General features: G+C 35.9%; 1 protein-coding gene across 2 annotated transcripts in view; it reads left to right on the top strand.

The window, feature by feature from the left end:
* The window catches only part of thoc5 (THO complex subunit 5), a 514,059-nt gene extending 493,962 nt beyond the window's left edge, over positions 1–20,097 (top strand). For both annotated transcript variants that reach the window (XM_090391636.1, XM_090391637.1), the window contains one exon: positions 19,926–20,097. In XM_090391636.1, coding sequence (XP_090247762.1) covers positions 19,926–19,989 — 64 coding nt within the window. In that variant the 3' untranslated portion in view covers positions 19,990–20,097. The remainder of the gene's footprint in view (positions 1–19,925) is intronic.
* The last annotated feature ends 3,195 nt before the right edge of the window (positions 20,098–23,292 follow it).

Consider the following 23,292-nt stretch of genomic DNA (forward strand, 5'->3'; position numbering starts at 1 on the left):
AGGAATGAAAGGTGACATTGAGGCGTATGTGTCCTCTTGTTACCTATGCCAAAAAAAGGCCAGCATCCCGGGTAAAGCCCCCTTCAAATGACCCCAGTCCCCTCTCGTCTATTCCAAGCTGTGGCCATGGATATTGTGGGACCTCTCCCTGTCACCAAGAAAGGAAATAAATTCATACTGGTGATTGTGGACATGTTCTCCCGGTATCCAGAGGCAGTGGCGTTAAAGGATCAGACAGCCCAGACTGTAGCCAATGAGTTTTTTAAATTAATATATCTAGGTATGGAACACCACAAACACTCCTCTCAGATCAGAGTTCCAACTTCACAGCAGAAGTCATGCTGCAGTTGTGTAAATTATTGAAAATAAAAAAGCTGTTCACCACACCATACCATCCTCAGGGAAATGGAATGTGTGAATGGTTAAATAGAACTTTAAAACTTACCCTATCAAAGTTGGCGGATGATCACATCTCGAATTGGGATGTCTTCCTGGAGCACACTCTGTTTGCATGCTCCTGATGTTGTCCTTTATGGATTTGAGCCCGCATTCCCCAGTGATTTCAGAAACACTCATGTGGACTCTGGATTTCCTGACATAGACACCTACTTAGGGATCTAATAGAGAATAACAAAATAGCGTATGAAATGGGGGCCAGATCCAATCAGTCATGTTCCCAACGGGCTAGGAATTATGCGAACAGGAGGAGGAGGTATAAAGACTTGAACCCTGGAAACCTCATCTTGCTAGAGCAAGGTCTATTAACAAGAAGGGAGGTAAGTTTGGTAGGAGTGCTACCAGACCGTTTGCGATCAAGGAGAAATTATCCCCATTAACGTTTAAGATAGAAGAGATGTCCAAAAGAGCAAGGACCTGGATAGTTCACTCAGATCGACTGAAATTGTATAGAACTCGGTCAGAAAGACTAGTCTGCCAAGGAGAATCCCTGGAGAATGTATATAAGGAGAAGAAAAGCACCCTTCAAAGAAAATTGAGACCCAATGAGAGGTCCAAGGCAGAGAGGAATGAGTATGGATACCAGAGAGATGGAGAAAATCAAATAGGAGGCAATCACCTGTACAGATACTACAAACACAGAGAGTACCAACGAAGAGAATGCCAGAATGAAAGAACCTCGTCCAGAGAGAGAGAGAGCAGCAGATTAGAGTAACAGGGATGAAAGAGAAGCACCGAGGCAGACTGGGTACTACCTCAGGTCCTGTCGAAATGGCAAGGTGGACCACAGAACAAAAGTTTACACCTTACAGGAACGGGTTTCTGAAAAAGGGAATTTTGGAAGAGGGGATCTAAGCCTGAATGAGCCTCGATATGTTGTGTCAGGAATGAAGGAGGTTGAAAGTAGGGCAAATGAGAAAGGGGAGTCAGGAGCAAGGAATCACCATCACGACAAAATGGTAGGCAAAATCCAATGCCTCAAGTTTACCAGGCAGTTCTTTAACAACCTCAACAAAACACTGCAACTTGTAGAAAAAAAACGTTCACAGCATGAAAGAGGGGTAGTGAACCAAGAGTCATTAAATGAGCCCCCCCCCCCGAACATAAAAGAGGAACACTTAGGGGGGGGGGACCTATGTTAAATTGTGATCGATTGAGAATATAGAAATTCCAATCTCTTCATAATTTAACAATCAAAACTAGAGAGATTGAATAAACACATGTGTTTGTCTCTGAGTATACTGTAGTGTAACCTTGTAAATATATCCAAGTTCCATACTGTACAGTTTTGCTTGTCTGAGTATGTTAGAATATAACTAAGTAAGTGTATCAAATATTCTATAATTTACATTATATTATGTTGTTAGCAAGTTATCTATGAGATATGCCTTTGTCATCACAATACTAGTAACAATCAAGATCAGTGTTCTGTCGTAAGTGCAACTAAGTAAATGCATCAGATGTTGTATAGTTTACAATAAAAGTTGTTGTTCGTAAATTGTCCGTAAGGATATGCCTTTGTCATCACAATACCAGTATCAATCAAGGTCAGGGTCCTGCCGTCTTTGTTTGAATTGAGTTGCATGTACAACTTTGTCCCACCCTTCAGCTTGGTCAAGCTTTCAGACTGCTGCATAAAGTTTGGAAGGGAGTGTCACCCAAAGTCCCAGAGCAGTAATATGAGGACGGTTCGCCCCGGCGATCGCATACCAATGCCGCAGGAGAGGGGTAAAAGAGAAGGTAGTCGCTATGACATTTGACCCACGTGAGTAAGGTTTTCTTTCAGACCGTTGCAGCATGACTTGCATAAAGTTTGGAAGGGAGTGTCACCCAAAGTTCCAGAGCAGTAATATGAGGACGGTTCGCCCCGGCTATCACATACCAACGGTGCAGGAGAGGGGTAAAAGAGAAGGTGGTCGCTATGACATTTGACCCACGTGAGTAAGGTTTTCAGCGTTATGTGTATATCATAGAGTGCGGGAATCCCTGTGAGTGGGAAATAAAAAGGTCAAGAACACCCCCACTTGCTCTCTTTTGTTCCTGGATCGTCTAGTATTGGGATTCTCAAGGTCGTCGGCTGGACAAAGGTGGCATAGCCTCCACTCCGGAGCTGGTTGGAATGATGCATCAGCGGAAACAATAGAGCCGAAGTCCCGTAGATCTACAGCTGCGCAAGTCATCCATAGAAGGAGGGGCCATGCTTTCGTCGCACAGAGGTCGAGGAGAATTGTCGACAGCCCAGAGAACCACTGTTTCAGTTAAGGAAAGGAAAAGGGGCATTCTATTGGAGAAAGCCAGCTTCCAACAAGTCAACAACGGTGATGACCTCTGAGATAGATAAGTAGAAACTTTTCATTGCTAGCTGTGGATGAAAGGAATTTGTTTAAGTGATTGATTTAAGGAGAGAGCATTAATGAGAACATAAGACAGGACTGTAGCAATCAGAATCTTGAAAGATAAATTATTGTAGTTTCATAGCAGTGCTGAGTTATTGTAATGACTAGGAGGATGTTGAGATGTTTCAGAAAAGGTTTTGAAGATTAACATTGAGGTTTAAATGATAGTACTACTAGAATTTTGTATTGAATTTAAAGATAATGCTGATATCCAAGATAGCCTGTTAGCATTTAGTTTAGAAGTGATTTTTTGCTACATGTATCTAGCCTTGCAAGAAAATTTATTGGTTAATATCATCGATAATACTAAGCATGGGATTGGGCCCAGTTAGAGTTTTAATATCTTAATATATATTAACCATTGACTGAAATTGTGTAGTGTTCTAATCCATATGTATCATATATAATGTTCATTAAACCTTTGTTTTCTTTAATCTAATCAAGTTGTCTGTGTGTGGAATCTGATGCACCGCTTATAAAAAGATTAATGAGAACCTCAGCGGGGAATTAAGGAATGAGACCTTGGCCATGCCTGCAGATTTAGGATATCACTTGTGTTCTTTCCTGAGATCATCTCACTTTTATTATAACTTATAAAATTCATTAGTCCTAAGAGGTGCAGTCCCAAAATATAAATATCTTGGAATTTCTTGAGAAGCTGATCTCAGGACTTTGAGACAACAGGATTGACTCCCCCCAGAGCCAATTCTCTTGTTAACCAGAGACATCACGTGTTATCAAGAAAGGGTCTTATCGATATTGTTATATAAAATCACAAGGTTCCGTTAAGGGAAAGAAGGAGATATAACAACACTAAATGCTAACAAGCTAATTCAGTAATGGTCAGAACTATAAAAAATCCAAGTTCACATTACAAATGTTAGGCATGTCATCTGCATGCATTGCTTTTCAGGGATTATTAGAATAACTAAGATTGCAATATTACAAGACCGATATAGTATTTAGACTTGTAAGAAAGCTTTTGCAAATTCAAGTTCTGACTTCAACTCCTGTTAAGGCTTTCATATAAGCTATGGTTAAATTGGTGGCAAATGTGTCAATCAATATGAGAGTTGATTTTTGATAATTAATATTGCTCATAGTTTGTATAGTATCAGTATTTAGAACTGATTTATGTTGCATAAGGCATTTTAGTCATTTAGTTCATATTATGACAATAAACCATTATAAATTATATTCATTATATTAATTCATCAAATTATATTACTCACCTTTGCAACGAGTTGCCCATGAATGTACTACGTACTAGGATCACTTGCATTGGCTAACGCTAGTGTTCGCCGATACTTTATAGTTTTCTATATTCGGCAAGAAACTCTCTGATTCCAATCTTTGAGTTTCTTATTCGGTTTTAAAACTATGTGGGATTTAGTATCCCCTTAATTTTAGTAATGTTTTCATTGCCGAAATGAAGCTTATTAGCTCTTTATACTTAAGTAACTTAATGGTTGCACCTACTTGGAAAACTCGTTCGCAGAGTATATAAGTTCTTTTCGCTATACACTTCGGTATTATAATTAGGTCTAGCTACTCACTGATGAAGCCTCAAAAAAGGCTGAAACCGGTCTGGGTAGTGACCTCCTTCCATAATGTAATAACAGCATACATTTCCTAGGAAATGTGTTTTTACATTATGGAAAACATTATGGAAAATACCTAAGAATAGCGATCTGAACTTTACTCACCTTTGCAACGAGTTGCCCATGAATGTACTACGTACTAGGATCACTTGCATTGGCTAACGCTAGTGTTCGCCGATACTTTATAGTTTTCTATATTCGGCAAGAAACTCTCTGATTCCAATCTTTGAGTTTCTTATTCGGTTTTAAAACTATGTGGGATTTAGTATCCCCTTAATTTTAGTAATAAATTATATGCCTTTTAAGACTAACAAAACTTAGGCACACGTGAACAAAACTTTATGTTCACGCAGCCTTTCAAGGTTTGTCTTGAATTAAAAATCTAGCATTTTTATATATGCAACACAGTAGATATAGAAGTAAACACTTTAATGTCAGCATTATACCTCTGTTTACTGTAGTAGATAAGAGTGCAAAATATCCTAGCGTCTTCTTGGTTCAGCCATAGATAGGTAAGTAGTTCTGCTGTTTACGGCAAACAATGGTTTCGCAGATCCTTGGCAGCCAAGTTGCTTGAAATAAGAGTATTCTATAATACATCTTGATTTCCTAAAAAAGTTTCACTCTTGAGATGAACAAATATTATAATTGTTTACAACTCACTAGATATTGAGATGAAGTAAAATTAGCATTTAATTCTGTCCCTACTATATTTGTTAAAGTTTTTCATTTTTGTTTGCTATGTCTTTGCTTGTAAATAGCACTCTGCATCTCTGATTGTTTGTTAGAATTATTCATGCAAAAGCTAGATCAAAGCTTACATGCTATAGAAGCATTTTTACTGGAGACAAAAGAGAACCCAAGAATTAAACTGCTGTAATGATGACTGACAAGTTTTGATATTTTCTTCAGGTTATAAGTACGAATTACAAAATGCAGAGAATACGGTTTAAAATTAAACTTCTTAAACATTTAAAAAAAAAAAGAATAAATATGTTGCAAACAACATTTGTCACCTGCTCTCTCTCATTGACTGTCGGCATTATTAAAGCTTATAGTATTTAGAGATCTGACTATACATCGTGCAAAATTAAATCTTGGTGCCTTATGAGGAAACCATATGAATGAATTGCTTCAGTCAATTGTCTAATTGTTACAGTAAGAAATTTTCTTGGCACCTTGTGGCTGCATTCCACTTCATGTTGCTATGAGTAGAAGCAAGTTACAAGATGTGGCCTGATTTATCATTCCACCTGAGAAACGTTAATACTTTTTTTTTTTCTTTCAAAAATTTCTCTTAATCTGAGTGGTGTAAGGCAGTCAAGAAAAATATTTTATAAACTCCTGGGTACATCTAGAAGGAAACTTACCTTTCTGAGACCTGAAAACACTCCAATTATAGTCTGCCAATGTTATATTTCACATCAGCATTTGAGTGTGGAGGTCTGTTTGTGTATAGGAGTTTATGAATTGAGTTTCTAGAATAGCCTTTGAGGATATATGGGGAACAAGTTCTTTGTTCCTTTTATACTTCTCTCATGAGATGTTAACCATTTCCTTTTTAACAGTATTGATGATTCCAAATTTTTGAGCAAGGTGGTGTAAGAATTTAGCATGAAGCATCCTGTTGAGTGGGTTTACAATAGATCTCAAGATAATAATTAAAGACTTATTTTGTAAGCTAGCCAAGTAAATAATAGTTTAATATTCAACGTTTCACTAATATCTGTCAGCATTTTCAAAGGAATACACTGGTAGGCGATAGAAAGTAACAAAAACTAGGAAACTAACCGACAATTCTAAAAATTATATAAAGTTATCACTGAACGTGAAACAGTGATATGATATGCGTGTCACAAGTACAACATTTCATTTGTTGAGATATTTAATGTAATTTTCGTGAAAGTTCATTTCTTTTTTGGTTAAATGATCTGATTAGTTTTCCATATATCTGGTAAGATTAGGCCTTGATTCTTATTTAAGTTACCTGTTGAACGGGCGACTGTAGCAGCTTTCTTTGAAAGTTCTGGAATGGTAGTTCTCTTCTATGTAGGGCATATGACTCATATCCCATTCAATATTATGGTTGGTAGAGACAAAGTGGGAAGAAAGGCCTGATATATCATGTCTATTATTCCTAACATAGCCTATGTGTTCCTTCTTTCTTGTTTCAAAACTTCTTGATGTCTGTCCGATGTAATTGATACCACATAAACAGGGTATGCTATAAACTCCAGAGTATTTGTAGACAGGATGGTTATCTTTCAGTGATCTTATAAAGTTTTTTGTATGGTCTCAATGGGTTTGAAGGTTACTCTGATATTATAAGGTTTTAGAAGAAGAGCTAATTTTTTGGATATGGTACTAACAAATGGAATTGTTATAGAGCTGATGTATTGGGTTGCATCTCGTTTCTTTGCTGTGTCACTAAAGAGAATCTTGTTGATGATTCTTGTAGGGTAAGCCATTTAGAGATAGATCTCTGGATATTTTCATTAATTTTTCTTGTAAGTCGCCAGGGTCTGTGGTACGTTGAATAGCTCTTTTTTTGAGCATATGGATGATGCTGAGTTTCTTCGATATGTAGTGACGAGTTCGAAATAGAGGTAGCGTCCGGTGTTAGTAGGTTTTCTATATACTGACAGCTTGATGCTACTCAGTTTGTTTCTTAATAGGGACGTCCAAGAATGGAAGTTTATTATCTTTTTCAAATTCCAATGTGAACTTGGTTGTGTTGTGGAAGCAATTAATTTTGTTTAGATAATCTATTAGATCTTCCTTTTTTGTGATTCCAAATGATGAAGATGTTGTCAACATACCTAAACCATGTGGTTGGTTTAGGGGTAATTTGGGATAAGATATGAGTTCCCAAATTTTCTAAGAATAGGTCGGCACAAGAAGAAGAGAGAGGATTGCCCATGGCTAAACCAGTCAGTTGTTTGTAGTAGGTTTTTTGCCATGTAAAGTAATTCGAAGTTAAGCAATGCTTGAACAACTTGGTGATGTTTGGTGGGAACAAGTTTTCTAAGATGTCGATGACTTCTGAAACTGGGATATTTGTGAACAGAGCTGTGACATCCAGGCTAGCCAGAATATTATCATCAGAGATACGGACGTTTTTAATATGAGTCATATGCCCTACATAGAAGAGAACTACCATTCCAGAACTTTCAAAGAAGCTGCTACAGTCACCCGTTCAACAGGTAACTTAAATAAGAATCAAGGTGTAATCTTACCAGATATATGGAAAACTCTAATCAGATCATTTAACCAAACTTGCATGAAAATTACATTAAATATCTCAACAAATAAAATGTTGTACTTGTGACACGCGTATCATATCACTGTTTCACGTTCAGTGATAACTTTATATAATTTTTAGAATTGTCGGTTAGTTTCCTAGTTTTTGTTACTTTCTATCGCCTACCAGTGTATTCCTTTGAAAATGCTGACAGATATTAGTCAGTGAAACGTTGGATATTAAACTATTATTTACTTTGCTAGCTTACAAAATAAGTCTTTAATTATTAATACTAGTGGTTAAGAAAAAGGTCATCAGATCTCTAGATTGTCTGAGTTCTGTTTTTTTTTTTTGTGTGTGTGTGTGTGTGTGTGTTAATCAAGATATCCAAAAAAAGATAATCCATTGTTATTTTCCAAATCCATGGTAAATTTTATTATTTGATGTCACAAGTTTGAGAGAGAGGGGGGGAAATTGCTAGAGTCTGAAATACTGTCCTTCTGGGTAATAAAATTATCATCTATATAGACTAACTTGGTAATAGATTTTATACAAAAGGGTTTATACAAAAACCAGTTTTCGAATTCTACTATTTCCAAAAAAAAAAAAAAAAAAAAACGGTTAAACCGGTTTTCGAATTTTTACAAAAAAAAAAAATTATATATATATATATATACACAAATCAAACAGTAAAAAAATTTTAAAATTTAAAAAATTTTCAGTTTATTTAATATTTATGGAACTAAAAAAATATAAAATAAAATATACTCCATGCAAGACCAAACGAAAAAAAAAACTTAAATCAGTATAAAATATAAATTTTTATTTCATTTATTAATTTGTACTGATTTAAGTTTCAGGAAATATGATTTCAAAAAACATAAAATGTCCACTGAACGATTACTTAATCTTGTTCTTATTCTAGATATAAATCTGCCTGAAATAGAAAATACTCTTTCACTGGCTACTGAACTTGGTTTTATCGTTTTCAGGGTATCAAATAATAAATCTAAATTCTTTGTTATATTTTATTGGTTGCCTCAAATACTGAAACTTCAGCTTTCAGTGTCTTTGAATTTGATATTATTTCTTCAGGTTCCTCAAGAAACATATGAATTGATTTTTCCATGGCTTCTTTTAGAGCCCCTGATTAATAGATTTTCCATCTCCGATACATTCATCATCGGAATCTGTTTCCATACAAGAATTTGGATATATTCTAGATAATATTTTTCCAGATAACTTAATAATATCGAGTTTTGAAACTAGTGGAAATGCACTAGATTTCTTTATTGAAATGTTTTGTGGATTTTGCAAATATAGCAAAAGGGTTACCAATTTAACTTGTCTTCTTTCTTGAATTCATACTTCTAAAGCATTGAATAATTTGTAACTAATTTCAGTCGTTAAATTTTTTTAGTCCATTTAACAGAAATTCAAATATTCCTTCACTTGTTAATAAATTGGCATCTCACCGCCCTAAGGCCTCGGCTGCTAGACATACTGGTTCCAACACTTTAAGAAGTTCCATGATTTTAGGATATTGAGCTTCATTCCACATATGAGAAGCACCAATATCATTCAAAGCTAAAACAACACATTCTTTTAATGTTATAAATCTTTCACTCATGGCCTTTATCATTCAAAGCTAAAACAACACATTCTTTTAATGTTATAAATCTTTCACTCATGGCCTTTAAACTATTCCATCTCGTTTACCAGTCAAGAATCAGACTTAATTCCTTTCCTTTTTCTTGTTTTACATAATTTTGAAGGATGCTATCTCTTATTGGAGATTTTCTAAAAACTTTTTCAGATTATTTTGTAATTGTCAGACAACATAGGGAATCCACAGTCATTATCTAGATCAAGAGAATTTAAAAAATACTTGCCATAGTCATCTTCACACTCTACGTCATCTTCCGATTCCACAGCTGCCGCATAGAATAGCATAATAGAATGTGTTTGTGGATTTGCATGTCAAACATTCGCCTGACTCAAGAAGATTAGTTTTACTACAATATGCTTGTGCCTGAGGCAATTTCAAATCAAAATGTTGACATTTTTAATTAAATAATTAATTAATTTTTACATATTAATTCTAGAATCTAAAACTGGGTTTTTAGATTCTAGATTCAAACATTCGCCTGACTCAAGAAGATTAGTTTTACTGAAATATGCTTGTGCCTGAGGCAATTTCAAATCAAAATGTTGATGTTTTTAATTAAATAATTAATTAATTTTTACATATTAATTCTAGAATCTAAAACTGGTTTTTAAAAACCGACAAACCCTACTTGGAAAGAAGTCAACAGACGCCATAGTGTAAGGAACAAACAACCATTTCTGCCTTAATAAGATATAGGAGCTCCTTTCGTTCGATGACTGCATCAATCCTACAGGGCATACTTTCCACAAGCATATGATAGCAATCAATAGGAATTTTGGACTATTCTTCCTTGTAGACATGTAATGAGGGCCTGGATTGTTGTGGGATGGACATCCCTTGACCTCACCCGACTCTCCAGTTCACTTCACAGATAATCAGTAGGGTTGAGATCAGTGCTCTATGGAGGCCAGTCAAGTGTGGTGACATTCATGTCTACAAACCACACAGTTACAGCAGCAGCCATAAGCCAGACATGGTGCATTATCTTGCGGAGAGAGAGAGACAGTGGTCAGTTCCGTAGGAAGTATTACATTGTCCAGAATACTCTGTCTGAGACCAAACTAGGATATACCATCACACCGCCACCACCGAATTTCATAGTTGGTGTGATGCACTCCACACTCTCCCCTGTCCATTATGCTCAGTATAGAGGGTGTAGTGTGATTCCACATCCCACTATACATACTCTTTGCACCACTAAAGACAAAATTGCATGTTGGTTTGGGTAATGTGGGTATTGCATATTTCAGACCTATCATGGAATTGTGAGCCTCAGATCTGAATGTTTCTGCAGATTCATGCTCCAGTCGATGTCCAGAACTCTGCATTTCAACATGTCAGCCAACGAAAGGCTTTTTTTACATATTATCCTCCATAGCACTGTACAGTCACGTTCAATGAATGAGTGAGTTCAGTTCACTGATTGCTTACCTGGGATGGCCCAATTTGTCAACAATTTGCTGAACAGATTAGGCCTGCAACATGGCATCCTATCACAATCCCTATTCCAAACTCCATCAGTTCCCTTCTCACAGCCATTTTGCTTGGACCTAGTTGCACTGACCTGGGAACATTATATTCCTCCAATTTATACCGGCTACAAACTTGTGACTGATTTTAAGGCATGATGCTCCTTCCCTATGGGGGTATCCATTGACTTCTTTCCAAGCAGTGTATCACCACCAAATGAATTTACCAGAATTTCTCTTAATTTATGAAATTCATTCCTTTTTAACACTCTCCTCATACATAGTAGATTTTGCAAAAAAACTCCTTAAAAATTAATTAAAATGTCTTCTGAATAATAAATTACAAAATAATCAAAATATCTACAGGTCGTAAATAGTTATGTTACATAATCCTGCCTGAGAAACTAGTGTTATTAAAATTTTAAAAGGAGCATGTAGGTACTGACAGTTTGGGAAACACTGCTAAACTCTTTATTTTATTATTTAGAACAGTGTTTTCCAAACTGTCAGTACCTACATACTCTTTTTAAAATTTTAATAACACTAGTTTCTCAGGTAAATGCAGTCTGGGAGAGGTTTATATGTAAGAAGCAATTTTAAAAAATAAATTTTAATTTTAAAAGTTGAGTGAGATGAAGCTTTTTTTTTAAGCCACAGATGGAATCTCCATACCAAGAAGATTCCCTCTCCCACAAGCACACAATACCAAGTAGAAACAAAACCCACATGGGTGCTGAATCAATCACTAAAGTCCATTAAAATTTAAGATATGAATGATTCTGACTATGTTGTTCAAACTATTTTAGTTTAAACTTTTATTGCATAAAGTTGTTACATAATCCTGTCATCAACATGACATTGCCCTAACGAATGTCAGTCAATACATTCTGCTTAAATATTGTCTTACATTTGTTAGTTATCATCATCAAATTCCTGATATACGCTCATGAGCAGTTGAATTAGATACCTGCCGTGTTGGCAAAATGGTGCTATGGCGAATGGAATAGTGCCACGTTGCACGTGATGGGGATGTCGTCAGACCTTATGCTAACCATCTGAGTAATAGTCGAGCACAGAATTGGGAAGACTCGAGATCTCAGTGAATTCGATCGGAGCCAGAAGTATGGTGCAGTGGACTTTTCACGGACCACTGTGTCAAGAGCGTACCGTGAGTACATGGAATCGGGTAAAACTGCCAGGGAAAACTGCTGTGGTGTACAACGTGTCGATGTCAGGGGACGCCATCGGCTAGCTCGGATGGTAACAGTGGATAGACGTGCCGCAGATCACTCTCGTCGATTCAATTCTGGACAACAACAACCTGTGAGCAGCCACACCATCCAGAACCATCTCCTCACTATGGGGTACAGAACCCACCTCCTGACTAGGGTACCTCTGCTCACCAAACGTCAGAAGGCACAATGATTAGCATGGGTGCAGGCCGCCATTGGACCCTAGACGCATGGAAAAAGGTCACCTGGACTGATGAGTCGAGGTGCATGGCGATGGCGGGGTACGAGTGTGTCACTAAGCACCTGAAGCGATGGATCCCTCGTGCCAGCAGAGTACAGTTCAGGCCGGTGGTTGTGGTATCCTCGTATGGGGACTGTTTATATGGGATGAAATGGGTCCCCTGGTACTATCTACCATCATCCCTCTATCGTTCACCAGGGACCTGCTGTCAGATCATGTGCACCCATTTCTGTGCCTACAGCACCCTGCAGGAGACCTGTACCTACAGCAATGCACCAGTCCACTGCTCTCGAATTGTGGCCGAGTGGGTGGATGACCACTCCACGGAAATGAGCATGCTTGGCTGCCCCCCCCCCCCAAGGTCCCCTGACCTCAATCCTATTGAACACATCTGGGATGCTGTCGAGATATATGCACCCTGGACCCTGCTCCGACCAATCTCCGTGCATTGTGGGAGGCTGTGCAGCGGTCATGGATCAGTTTGACTCCCCAACGCTTCCAGTGCCTTGTGGAGTCCATGCCACACCGCATCATTGCCGTCATCAAAGCGAAAGGGGGGGTGGTGCTACCTGCTACTAGGCAGGTATCTCTAATTCAACTACTCACGAGTGTATATACCCTCAAGGGGGGGGGGTGTACAGGATATGATAGTACTACATGATAAATTACATCATTACTAACTTCCTGTCTATCATTTTCCTCCAAATCAGTCAAGACTATCACATCTTATATTTCTATCTTCAAGGCACTTTTTATTGTATCCATCCACCTGTATCTTGGTCTTCCTCTCAGTCTTTTTCCTGCCAACCTGGCAAAGAACACTTGTTTTGCTAATCTTTCCTCTCTGATTCTGTTTAAGTGACAATACCACCTGAGATTAGCTCTGCTAACACATTCCGGGATGCTGACAATGTCAAGTTCTTTCCTAATATCCTCATTGTTAATGTGATATTGCAATGATGCCCCTAATCTTTCTCAGGACTTATATCTGTGATCTCTAGTCTTTGGTCAAGTGTTTAACTTCTGATCCAACTCTCAGATCTGTACGTTAAAATTGGTTTGAACACTATCTTGTATACGGCTAATTTCTCTCTTAGCTCATATACATTTATTCAATTGACTCCCTGCCATACCAGTTTTGTTGATTCTGTTGTCTATTTCCATATTTAATTTACCATCTTCACTAAAAATTGTGCCTAAATAGCTGAAATGTTTTACTTGTCCTATAGGTTCTCCATTCACAATGCAATTGATATTTTGAATGTTTCTGCCTATTTTCATTGTGTTTGTCTTGTTACTGCTGACCTTCATACCATATCTATTACAACAGTTATTCAATTTAGTCATTAAATCTTGCAAACTTGTAGCATATTTATTTAGAAGTATAACATCATCTGCATAAAGCAAATAGCTGGCATTAACACCTCCAATTTTGATATCAGGTTTAATACCTCTCCTTCATAATGTGATCCATATAGATAATGAATAAGAGAGGGGATAATCTACATCCTTGTCTGACACCAGATTTAACGTACAACTCAAATAAGGACTAAGTATCTTCTTCTCTCTTCCATCATCTATGTGGATGATGATGAGGCCGAATGAACTCTTTCCACTTCTGTCCTGGGAGAGTCCAAACAATTCTGTCCAGTTTGGTTGCTTGTTGTGATTTGGTTTTCAGGTCCTCTTTTATTTTGTCTATCCATCTAATTCTGGGCTGTCCTTTGGATCTTTTACCTTCTATCATTGTATTCAGGGCTTTAGATGGTAGTCTTTCTGTTCCCATTCTGGTCACATGGCCAAACCATTGCAGTTCTTGGATTTTGTCTATTATTGTCGTTTCCTTATGTCTTCATTTCTTAGTCAATCCACCAGAGATACTCCAAGTAATCTTCTTAGCCAACCCATTTCAGTAACTAATAATTTTTTCTCTTCAGCCTTTTTGAGATTCCAGCATTCACTTCCAGAGAGGAGTATTGTTTCATAGATTTTTACTTTTGTTACTTGTTTAATGTCTCTTGACTTCCATATTTTATTAAGTCTTCTAAAAGTTTAGGATGCTTGACTGATTCGTCTGTTTATATCTTTTAGAATTTCACCATTGTACTCAATAACTCCTCCAAGGTTAGATGAAGTGTTCTACCTGCTCTAGATTCTTACTATCAATTTCAATTTTCAGATTGGTGGTGCTTTTTCCTATTTGCATAATTTATGTTTAATCCACATTTTATACATTCCTCCTTTATTTTATCAGAAATTCACTGTAGATTTTCTTCTGTGCTTGCAAGTAATGTAATGTCGTCTGCAAATTTTAAATTTGTCACATTTTTCCCATATATTTAGATTCCGGAGTCTTCATTGTTTATGGCCTTACCGATTGCTTCTTCCAGTGTAAGATTGAACAGGTCTGGTGACAGATTGCAGCCCTGATTGGTTCTCTGCATTCCTTTAAAGCTGTGCGGAGTTATATAACTTTGATCCTTAAGCACCCCCTGTTTTTAGTTATTTTTATTATTTATTGTAAAATTAATTATAGAATAGACTTGCACTTGACTATGACAATACGGAGGCAAAAATATAAAAGTTAAATGATAAAAAACAAGTAATCAAAATTTTAAAGAAGTGCCTTGTACCCTCTGAAGACCTTTTGTACCCCCCCCCCCATGGTGGATGTTTACCACCCTTTGGGAAATACTGATTTAGAAAATGGGAAAATTAACATCGTAGAAGATCATCATGCGTATCAAGGATTTAGGCCTAGCATAGCCTGTTCCAGCCTTAGAAAAGTCATCGTTTGAGGACATCCTGGTTTTCTTTTTCCTAATGGCTTGTTTTGGTAATCTTTCTGTTTTTCATCTTTGAACGTGTTCCATTTATCTTTATATTTTTTTAATTTTTTCTGTTACTGGTTCTTGGTTTAATTCTTTCATAATTTCTTCATTTCTTTTGTGATCAAATAGGGTATACTTTGCAGTTTTTCTCATAAACTTCATTTCTGCTGTTATTAATCTTTGTCTTTTTGTTTTATTGTCCAGATTTTGCTTCCATAGTCTGGTTTGTTTTTGAACTAGGTTTGGTTTAAATATAGAGTTAATTACACCTGTTATTTTTAAATATATTGCAATTTTTACGTTTATATGTGATCATACATCCGAGGTAGTTAAATGAATTCACCTGTTCTAAGATCTTGTTATCTATTACTATTTTAGTTCTTGCTGGATCTTGTCCTTTAATTTTTGATTTTTCTGTTGATATTATCATATCATAATCTTTGGCTATCTCATTTAGATCTAAAATAGCTTTCTGTAAGTTATCTTCAGAATTTGGTCGACGGTAAAAAGGGGTGTGTTTAAGTTCACCATAGGAGAAAGTTTAATTCTTTGATGTAAATTTTTATTCCATTTTATTTAGTGTTTCACTATGCTCCATGTGTAAAAACAAATTTTTCATATGTATTTTATTTATTAACAAAGTACACACTGTGTGTGCACACGTGCATGTATAAACATGAAATAAAATTATATTAACACTTTTACTCACCCACACACATTCGTGACCTTAAAACATTGGTCCTTCTGGCATTAAATACAAAATATACTAAGGCAGAAATTAGCATATTTTAGTCAGAGACTCAATGAACCTAAGTTCTCTGTTAGTAATACTAACAGAGAACTTGGCAAAACTTGTTTTGGAAAGGCAAAACAGAAGTTCCTAATCAATCCTCAAGGGAAATAATATAGCAAGTTTCCTTACATGCAATCACACAAGAAATTGATAACTTCAATTTCTATTTAAAACAAGTACCAAAAAAAAAAACATGAATAGCTTATCTCATACATTTCAATTATCCAGCAGTGAAACGAAATAAGACTATTAAGTTCCACAAACAGAATACCTTTCTCTCTAAAATTACAACAGTGAAGATACATTAACTTCTTAATAAGAACTTGAATAATGAGGAATCCACAAAAGCAAGTATTTATTTCTTAAAGGAATCATTCACAACTCTCCCTTTTTGTTTTCTGTCCATTCCATTTTTTTAAGTCCATCAGTAACACTTGCACTGTAATCTCTGAATGATATCATGGCAGCCAGTTACTCAAATATGGCCTTACCTTTACTAAGGTAGGGTCATGTTTGAGTAACTTGCTCACATTTATAATAATGTTACCCATGGTTGAGTTAGACAAGAGGAATGGATATACCATGGCAGCTCTGGAATTGGATTATAAAGTCTGGATATGAGAATGGCTGGCTGACTGACAGGTATCAAAAAGTGGTGTATGCAAATCAGCAAGAATTATGATGACCAGTTGTATACTCTAGGAATTGGTTTTTGCTTCATTGTTGTTCAGTTTGTATTAATGTTATTGGAGACAAAGCTATTTGCTGACGATAGAAATAATAGGCAAAGGTAATTAGGTATGTGACTGACATATAGCGCTTGAACTTTTAATAGGCTGGAATTATTGAGTGAAAATGCAGACCAGTTCGATATTAGTAAATCTCAGCAAAGATTCTCCCTGGTTAGGGGGGTTAACTTGTACGGATAAGTCATTATTCCTCTTTATTAAAGCCTTGATATAATCGTACTTGTACTCTTATATGCACACCTTTTCTCTTGGTTTTTGAGGTGGAGGAGAGATTGATATCAAACGGGGAAAAAGAAGGGTGATATTATAGAGACTTTATAACCTTATGAAAATCTATATAGGATACTGAAATGAAATTTTTCATCTATCAATGAGCATGTGGCCTTCCTTGATGAGTCCCTGGAGGTTTCTAATAATAATTTTCAAAGTCTTAAAAATTATTATTGGGTATAATTGAATTCAGGCACTGAATAAAATTTATTCAGTGCCTGAATTCATGGAAAAGAAATCCTTCTAGTGAGTTTTTTGAAAGGTGCATGCATGGGTCGTCTTTTCAGTAAACCAAAGTATGTGCTGACCTACCTTGTGAAAGACAATAAGAACAATTATGTGAATTTATCATCTCTTTACTTATTTAGAAACTGTATTCTGTGATGCCCACCAGCAGAGGTTGGTTGATTGGTAGAGTCTCTGCTACTAATGGCTCACACAAGAAGTTAAACAAGTCTGAGCGCAGCCACCTCCTTACTATACTGACTGTATTTCTTATTAGATAGTTTGCTCTGTACTAGAGATTGTAAATTAGTTTTTAATTTAAACGTATTTACTATTTCTAGTGCTTGAAGGTCAGATTAGTGTTTGGTTTCTGCATTTGTGTTTTGATCAGTAAGTCTTATTCATTTCGCTAGTAGTCAAAAATGTAAACGTGCTCTTGCAACTTATTACATATTGGACAAATCAAGTATTCCTGATAAGTAATTAGTCACACACTGCATTTTTCACAATTCCACGCCTACCGATTCTCTGCACTTATTTTATTAAATGTGCCTTAAATTACTCTCTTCATCTATGTTATGTGTATTTGTTTTCCATGTAAATTAGGCATTTAACAACCTTATTCCTACTGGATTTACCTCTATTACAGTTTAAAATATTCACCAGTTACAGCTCTAGACCTGATGTGAGAGAAAATTTTCGGATCTTATTATCGAAAGCAGTTTTTTTTTTTTAGCTTAGTGGAAGTTATTTTTTTATGAGATTTTGAATACCTTCAAGTTGCCAGTCACATTGTGTCCAGAGCCCTCATTCTTTTCTACTTTTAAAAATTTAATTATTCTTAGATGTAATGCCAGTCAAATGACACCAAATTATTTTCATGTTAATGTGAATTTTGGTAACCTGGGTAGCTGAAAGAAAAAAGCTTATCAGAAGTTTGGTGTCATTTATATGATGAGTTAACATATATTCATACTTTTAAGTGTTTTGTACAAAGCTCTAATCCAGCAATACATGATATTGGTACTTGGATATGGAAATATGATCTCTAACCTTCAGTTAGCTCTTGCTGATGACAAAGATCACACTAAGAGATAGTAAGCTCCTGCTGGCCACTAGTTGCTACAGCTGAGGTTTGGCTCAGTATTGTACTCAGTACTACTCTGAGTAGTGACTCACTTTGTCTGGACGATTTCAATCGAAGGTGAGTTAGCCAATCTCATACGGAGGTAGCAGGGTTTTTCATCCCGCATACAGACAAATCGGCCCTTCAGAACACACGCAATTTACAGACAAAAAATACTAGTTGTGGTTGGTAGTGGGCGGTAGATGGAGATGATTCGTAGTAGAGGTTCGGTGTAGTGGTTGAGACAGTTGTAGGTGTCCTCCCGCGATGAGTCTTTGGACTCCTTGGAGGTGTCACGAATAATAATAATACACAGGATTATACACACGTGATAAGGGATAGTATGCATTATGTGATACAAGGACAGTTTGACTTCACATCTTGTAGTTTGATCACAAAGATATTTCATATGCAAATTTGTTTAAAATAATGATGAAAACAAAGAATACTGTTTCCCAGCAGCAGCAAAAAACTAAGCACCATCTCCACTCTAAAGTATTGTAATATATTGATACACCATTTTGTTCCTCATATATTGAAATATGACTTCTGGCATGTATAAGTTGTCTGCAATATAAAGTAATTCCATTCTTTGAATATTTAGAGAGATTATGCTTTTCTTTGGTAACAGATAGTCTTCAGTTTTGAAGAGTGTTAGTATTCCCTGACTTCTAATTTATATTTTAATAAATTTTGAAGTATTTATTTTTTTATTTTGTATGGGCTTTCTTCCCCCGTCTCTTTTTTTTTTGGGGGGGGGGGTAAACCTCCTGATGAGGGATTAAATATATATTAAATATTTGATCTATTAAATAATAGATTAAATATAATTGAAGCCTTTGGCTCTTCATATATTTAGTAATTAAATATATATATATATTTTTATGACTGTAGATCCATGTGTGTTCACTGGGCCAGTTTGCCTGTTCTGAGGGATGAAAAGCCCTTTATCTCTATATAAGACCTGCTAACTCACCTTTGGTTGAAAGAGACCAGATAAAGGTTCCTCACGTTATAGTCGGGAATCGACTCAGGTCTTTTCGACTGAAGGACTTCATCTATATGAAAACAAAGAATACTGTTTCCCAGCAGCAGCAAAAAACTAAGCACCATCTCCACTCTATGGAAGCTCTTTTTTTTAGAAGTATATGTTGTTTTGTTGCTACAGGAATAACACATCAATATCAAATATTGTAGGTCATATAAAACAAAGATTCTTGTTAGAATTGTTTGAAAAACTTTTAATAAAGAACTTTATTTTGGAAACATGTTTTGTATAGCAGATAAATTTTTATTTTTTTTATTGAACAATACTTCGTCTGTTTTTACACATGCAAGCATCAGTATTCTGATGAAATTTTGTACCTGGATAAACTTATAATCACCGTAACTGGATAATTAAAGCCATAGTTATGATGCAATGTTGATATTGATACTCAAGGAAGTATTTATTAAAGTTTCTTTTAATTAATATTCCAGTATACGTTGAAAATTCCTTAAATAATTTAATAGTCCTGTATTGCCAATGTATAAGCCTTTCTACAAGAATTACTCTGTTATTTATTAACAAATGGAATATATAAAAAATTTCTTGCTTATGTAACATTTTTCTTTCTTTTTAAATAGGGGAAGAAGTCGCAGCAGGCCATATAAGTATTTATCCAAGCTGGGGATTTTTACACAACGATAATTTTAAAAATGTACTGAATGCCAAATGTTTAGAATAATATCAAGTTTTGTTGCAATCATGTTTTTTTTTTTATCCTTGTAAAAATTAAATCGATTTTCTTAAACGTTATTTATGAAAGCTCAACCTTCACAGAATGCAACACAGTCCCTTCATATGTTTTACTTGCCCAACTCAAAAAATATTTCACCTTACATATACAAAACTTAGAATTAAGACAATTCATTTTCTCAGCATTCTCATTTACCTCTACTTTTTACAAGTAATTGTTGTATTCAAATGACAGTTATCCAATAAATGGAAAACGTTTTAATTTAGGATGCACAACTCAAATTGTGTAACGTAATTTTTCATAAGTACTGAACTATAGTATTACTGCAAGCTGCATTTTTGGATATATGGTCTCTAGGGTTGGACAAGATAAAAAATTACTGCATATTTAAGTTCATTTTTACTATTAGCTTCTTAATAGTTTTCTTTCAAATCAGATCTTATATTTCACTGTTATAAAACAGTGCCTGTATGTTTTTTTAATCTTCATTTTTAACATGATACTGCTAACTAATGCCATCTATTCACTCCTGTTTTTCTCTGAATTCATATTATATCATAGTTGAATGAAATAAAGGCAGTACATAAAAATAATTAAATAATTTAACAGAAACCCATAAACCAAATAACCCTCTTTGATCTATGATAGATTTAACTAATTTCACCATCCCCCTTCACATTAGACAAACAGTAAAACTATTAATGCACCTTCCTCCTTGGCCACACCTTTTCTTAAAAAATTCCTCTACTCCATGTTACTGAAGAATAAAATATACAGATATGAGAATTCTACTCTACTCAACGTTCCATTTTTGACATGGAATAATTTAAAAACTGTGAATGACAGCTACTCTTAAACCTTTTATCTTATTGTAGAAAGTTTCACTTGGTTATAAATTAAATTTAAAATGATGAAAAATTATATTCTTGTTTAATCCTTTATTCTATAAGCAAACAAACTATAAGCAATTAATTAACATTAACAGCATTTAACTATAAGGAAACAAAGAATGCACATGAAGTTCATGACTAGGCTAATTGTATATAGAGGCTGATGACTTTACATTGTCTTAGTATCCCATAATGCAGAGCACACTGTTAGATGTGTATAATGCTATGCATTATAAGAAGGGCCACTCTCCAGACCTAGAAGAGATACCAAGGTTCTTCAAGTAATGGAGAAGTCATATACATCATAAATGTACATCCCATGTTGCAAGTGAATGTAGCAGTAGTTTTAAACAGCGCTGAAAAAAGTGTTTTTAATTTGTGTGTAGTGTCGCAAATTGTGTTGCATTTTTTTTTCAGTATGGATACAAATGGTTTTGTCGTTTATATTGTTTGTTGTACTACTTTACTTCTAAAGATGGTGTCCATAAAGAAACGTAGCACGGAAGGCTTCTGTATGAAAGTCCGGCTTTGCCTTGGATTTTTCCAAGTGGATGCGTTGTGAAAACTGCTATATATGTATGCGTCGAAAAATGTGAAAAGTGCCTGGATAGAGCAATTGGAAATGGGAGTAAATGTTGGGATCATAGTAGAAGAGCTTCAGCAGGAGTTACTGAAAATGAAAAGCGAACTAAAGAAGAGACTGGCTGATGATAAGGAGAAGTTAATGTTATAAAGAAAGAATCAAAGGATAGTCCAATATCAGTGTATAGGGACTCAATCGTTAGAGGTGTGACTACTAATAAAGTGCACAAAACATGCTTTCCTAGTGGAACAATGAAGCAAACCACTGATGTTGCAAAAAAGGAAATACCGGGCATCAAAATTAGTGGTGGCCGCAAGCACAAATGATGTAGTTGGAGAGAAGAAGAATGTTGATAGAAACTTGAGGCAGTTGTTGCAGCAGGTAAAGAAAAATATTGTTGTGAAAGTCGTAGGCATGCTACCCAGATATGATAACAGTGAATCGAAAAGGAGAGCAGAGATAATGAATAGTAAGATGGCAGAGTTGTGTGAGGCAAAGGGAGTTCAATTGGTAAATCTGTGCAGTGTTGGGCACCGATGCTGAACAGGAGAGCACGAGGAAAAACTGGAATTCAAAGAGAAAAAATGTCCCAAAATGGGGGAGCCAAACCTTTTTATATTGCACCTTTAGTGGCACCCCTTCTGCATCAACTTTTTTTGCCCGTCACCATTCTTCTGCACTCGGTTCCGTTCTTCTCTCGTAGCGTCTTCCGGGAAGATCTCGTGCATACGTGACTGCCGTAGGCTCTGCTGCTAATCCGAGTGTCTCACCCACGTACCTTGGACTCATAATTTTACATGCTAACATATATTTCACAAATTATTCTTCCCTTGTTAAACATACAAAGATAGGTAATATTCTACATAGAATCATTCAATGTCAAGATATAATATCTTTAAGGCATTCCAGTAATCTACAATTCTACTTATATACAAGTATATCCTTGTTGGTGTGTTAAAGCTTGTTAAATCCTGACTGAAATATTTCTTAGTGAAATCTCTTCATTCAAGATTTAACAATATCATTGTTTAAAACTAAATTTTGGATTAAAGATTTGAAATGAGTATATATATACAGGGTGTTCGGGATAAATTTGACAGTTTCGTAAGGAAAAAGAAAATCTTCTTTGTATCTATTAAATTTAATGAATTGACAAGAAAACATTACAGGCAGAGTTAATTACAATACTATCAACAAGATTTACTCAAAATAACCACCATTAGCATCGATCACAGCTTCAATTCTGCTTCGGAACCTCGAACAAGCTGATGCTACAGTCTCCCTGGGAAGGGCCGCAAAAACTGTTTTAATTTTATCCATTAACTGGGCTTTTGTATTACTGGAAGTGCGATTGGTGTCTTTTTCAACTGCGCCCCATACAAAATAATCCATGGGGTTAAGGTCTGGGGAGTTTGGAGGCCAAACATTTGGACTGGTTAAGTCGTAGAAATTTTCAGACAACCATTTTTGACTTTTCCCAGAGGTGTGGCAAGGGGCCGAATCCTGCTGCCATACATTGGCTACCCTTGTTATCCAGGGCTTGACTACAGTTAGCAACTCCACGAACAAAGCCCGAATTCCAATGCCAGGGTTCTTCAACACCTGTTCCTGCAGATTTGCGAGGAATTCTGCTGTACGAACGCAATCAGATCGTCTGCTAGGGATCTTTCTTCTTGCTACATCCTCGTAGTCACCATTGCAAGTCTCTAGTTCATGCCTGATTGTTTTTACTGTATTCAGGGAGCATTGGGCAGCAGTCGTAATATCCTTATTTTGATGGC

Source organism: Typopeltis vanoorti, chromosome 4, assembly GCF_054136105.1.
Source record: "Typopeltis vanoorti isolate ZY-2024b chromosome 4, IOZ_Tvanoo_1.0, whole genome shotgun sequence".
Lineage (NCBI taxonomy): Eukaryota > Metazoa > Arthropoda > Arachnida > Uropygi > Thelyphonidae > Typopeltis > Typopeltis vanoorti.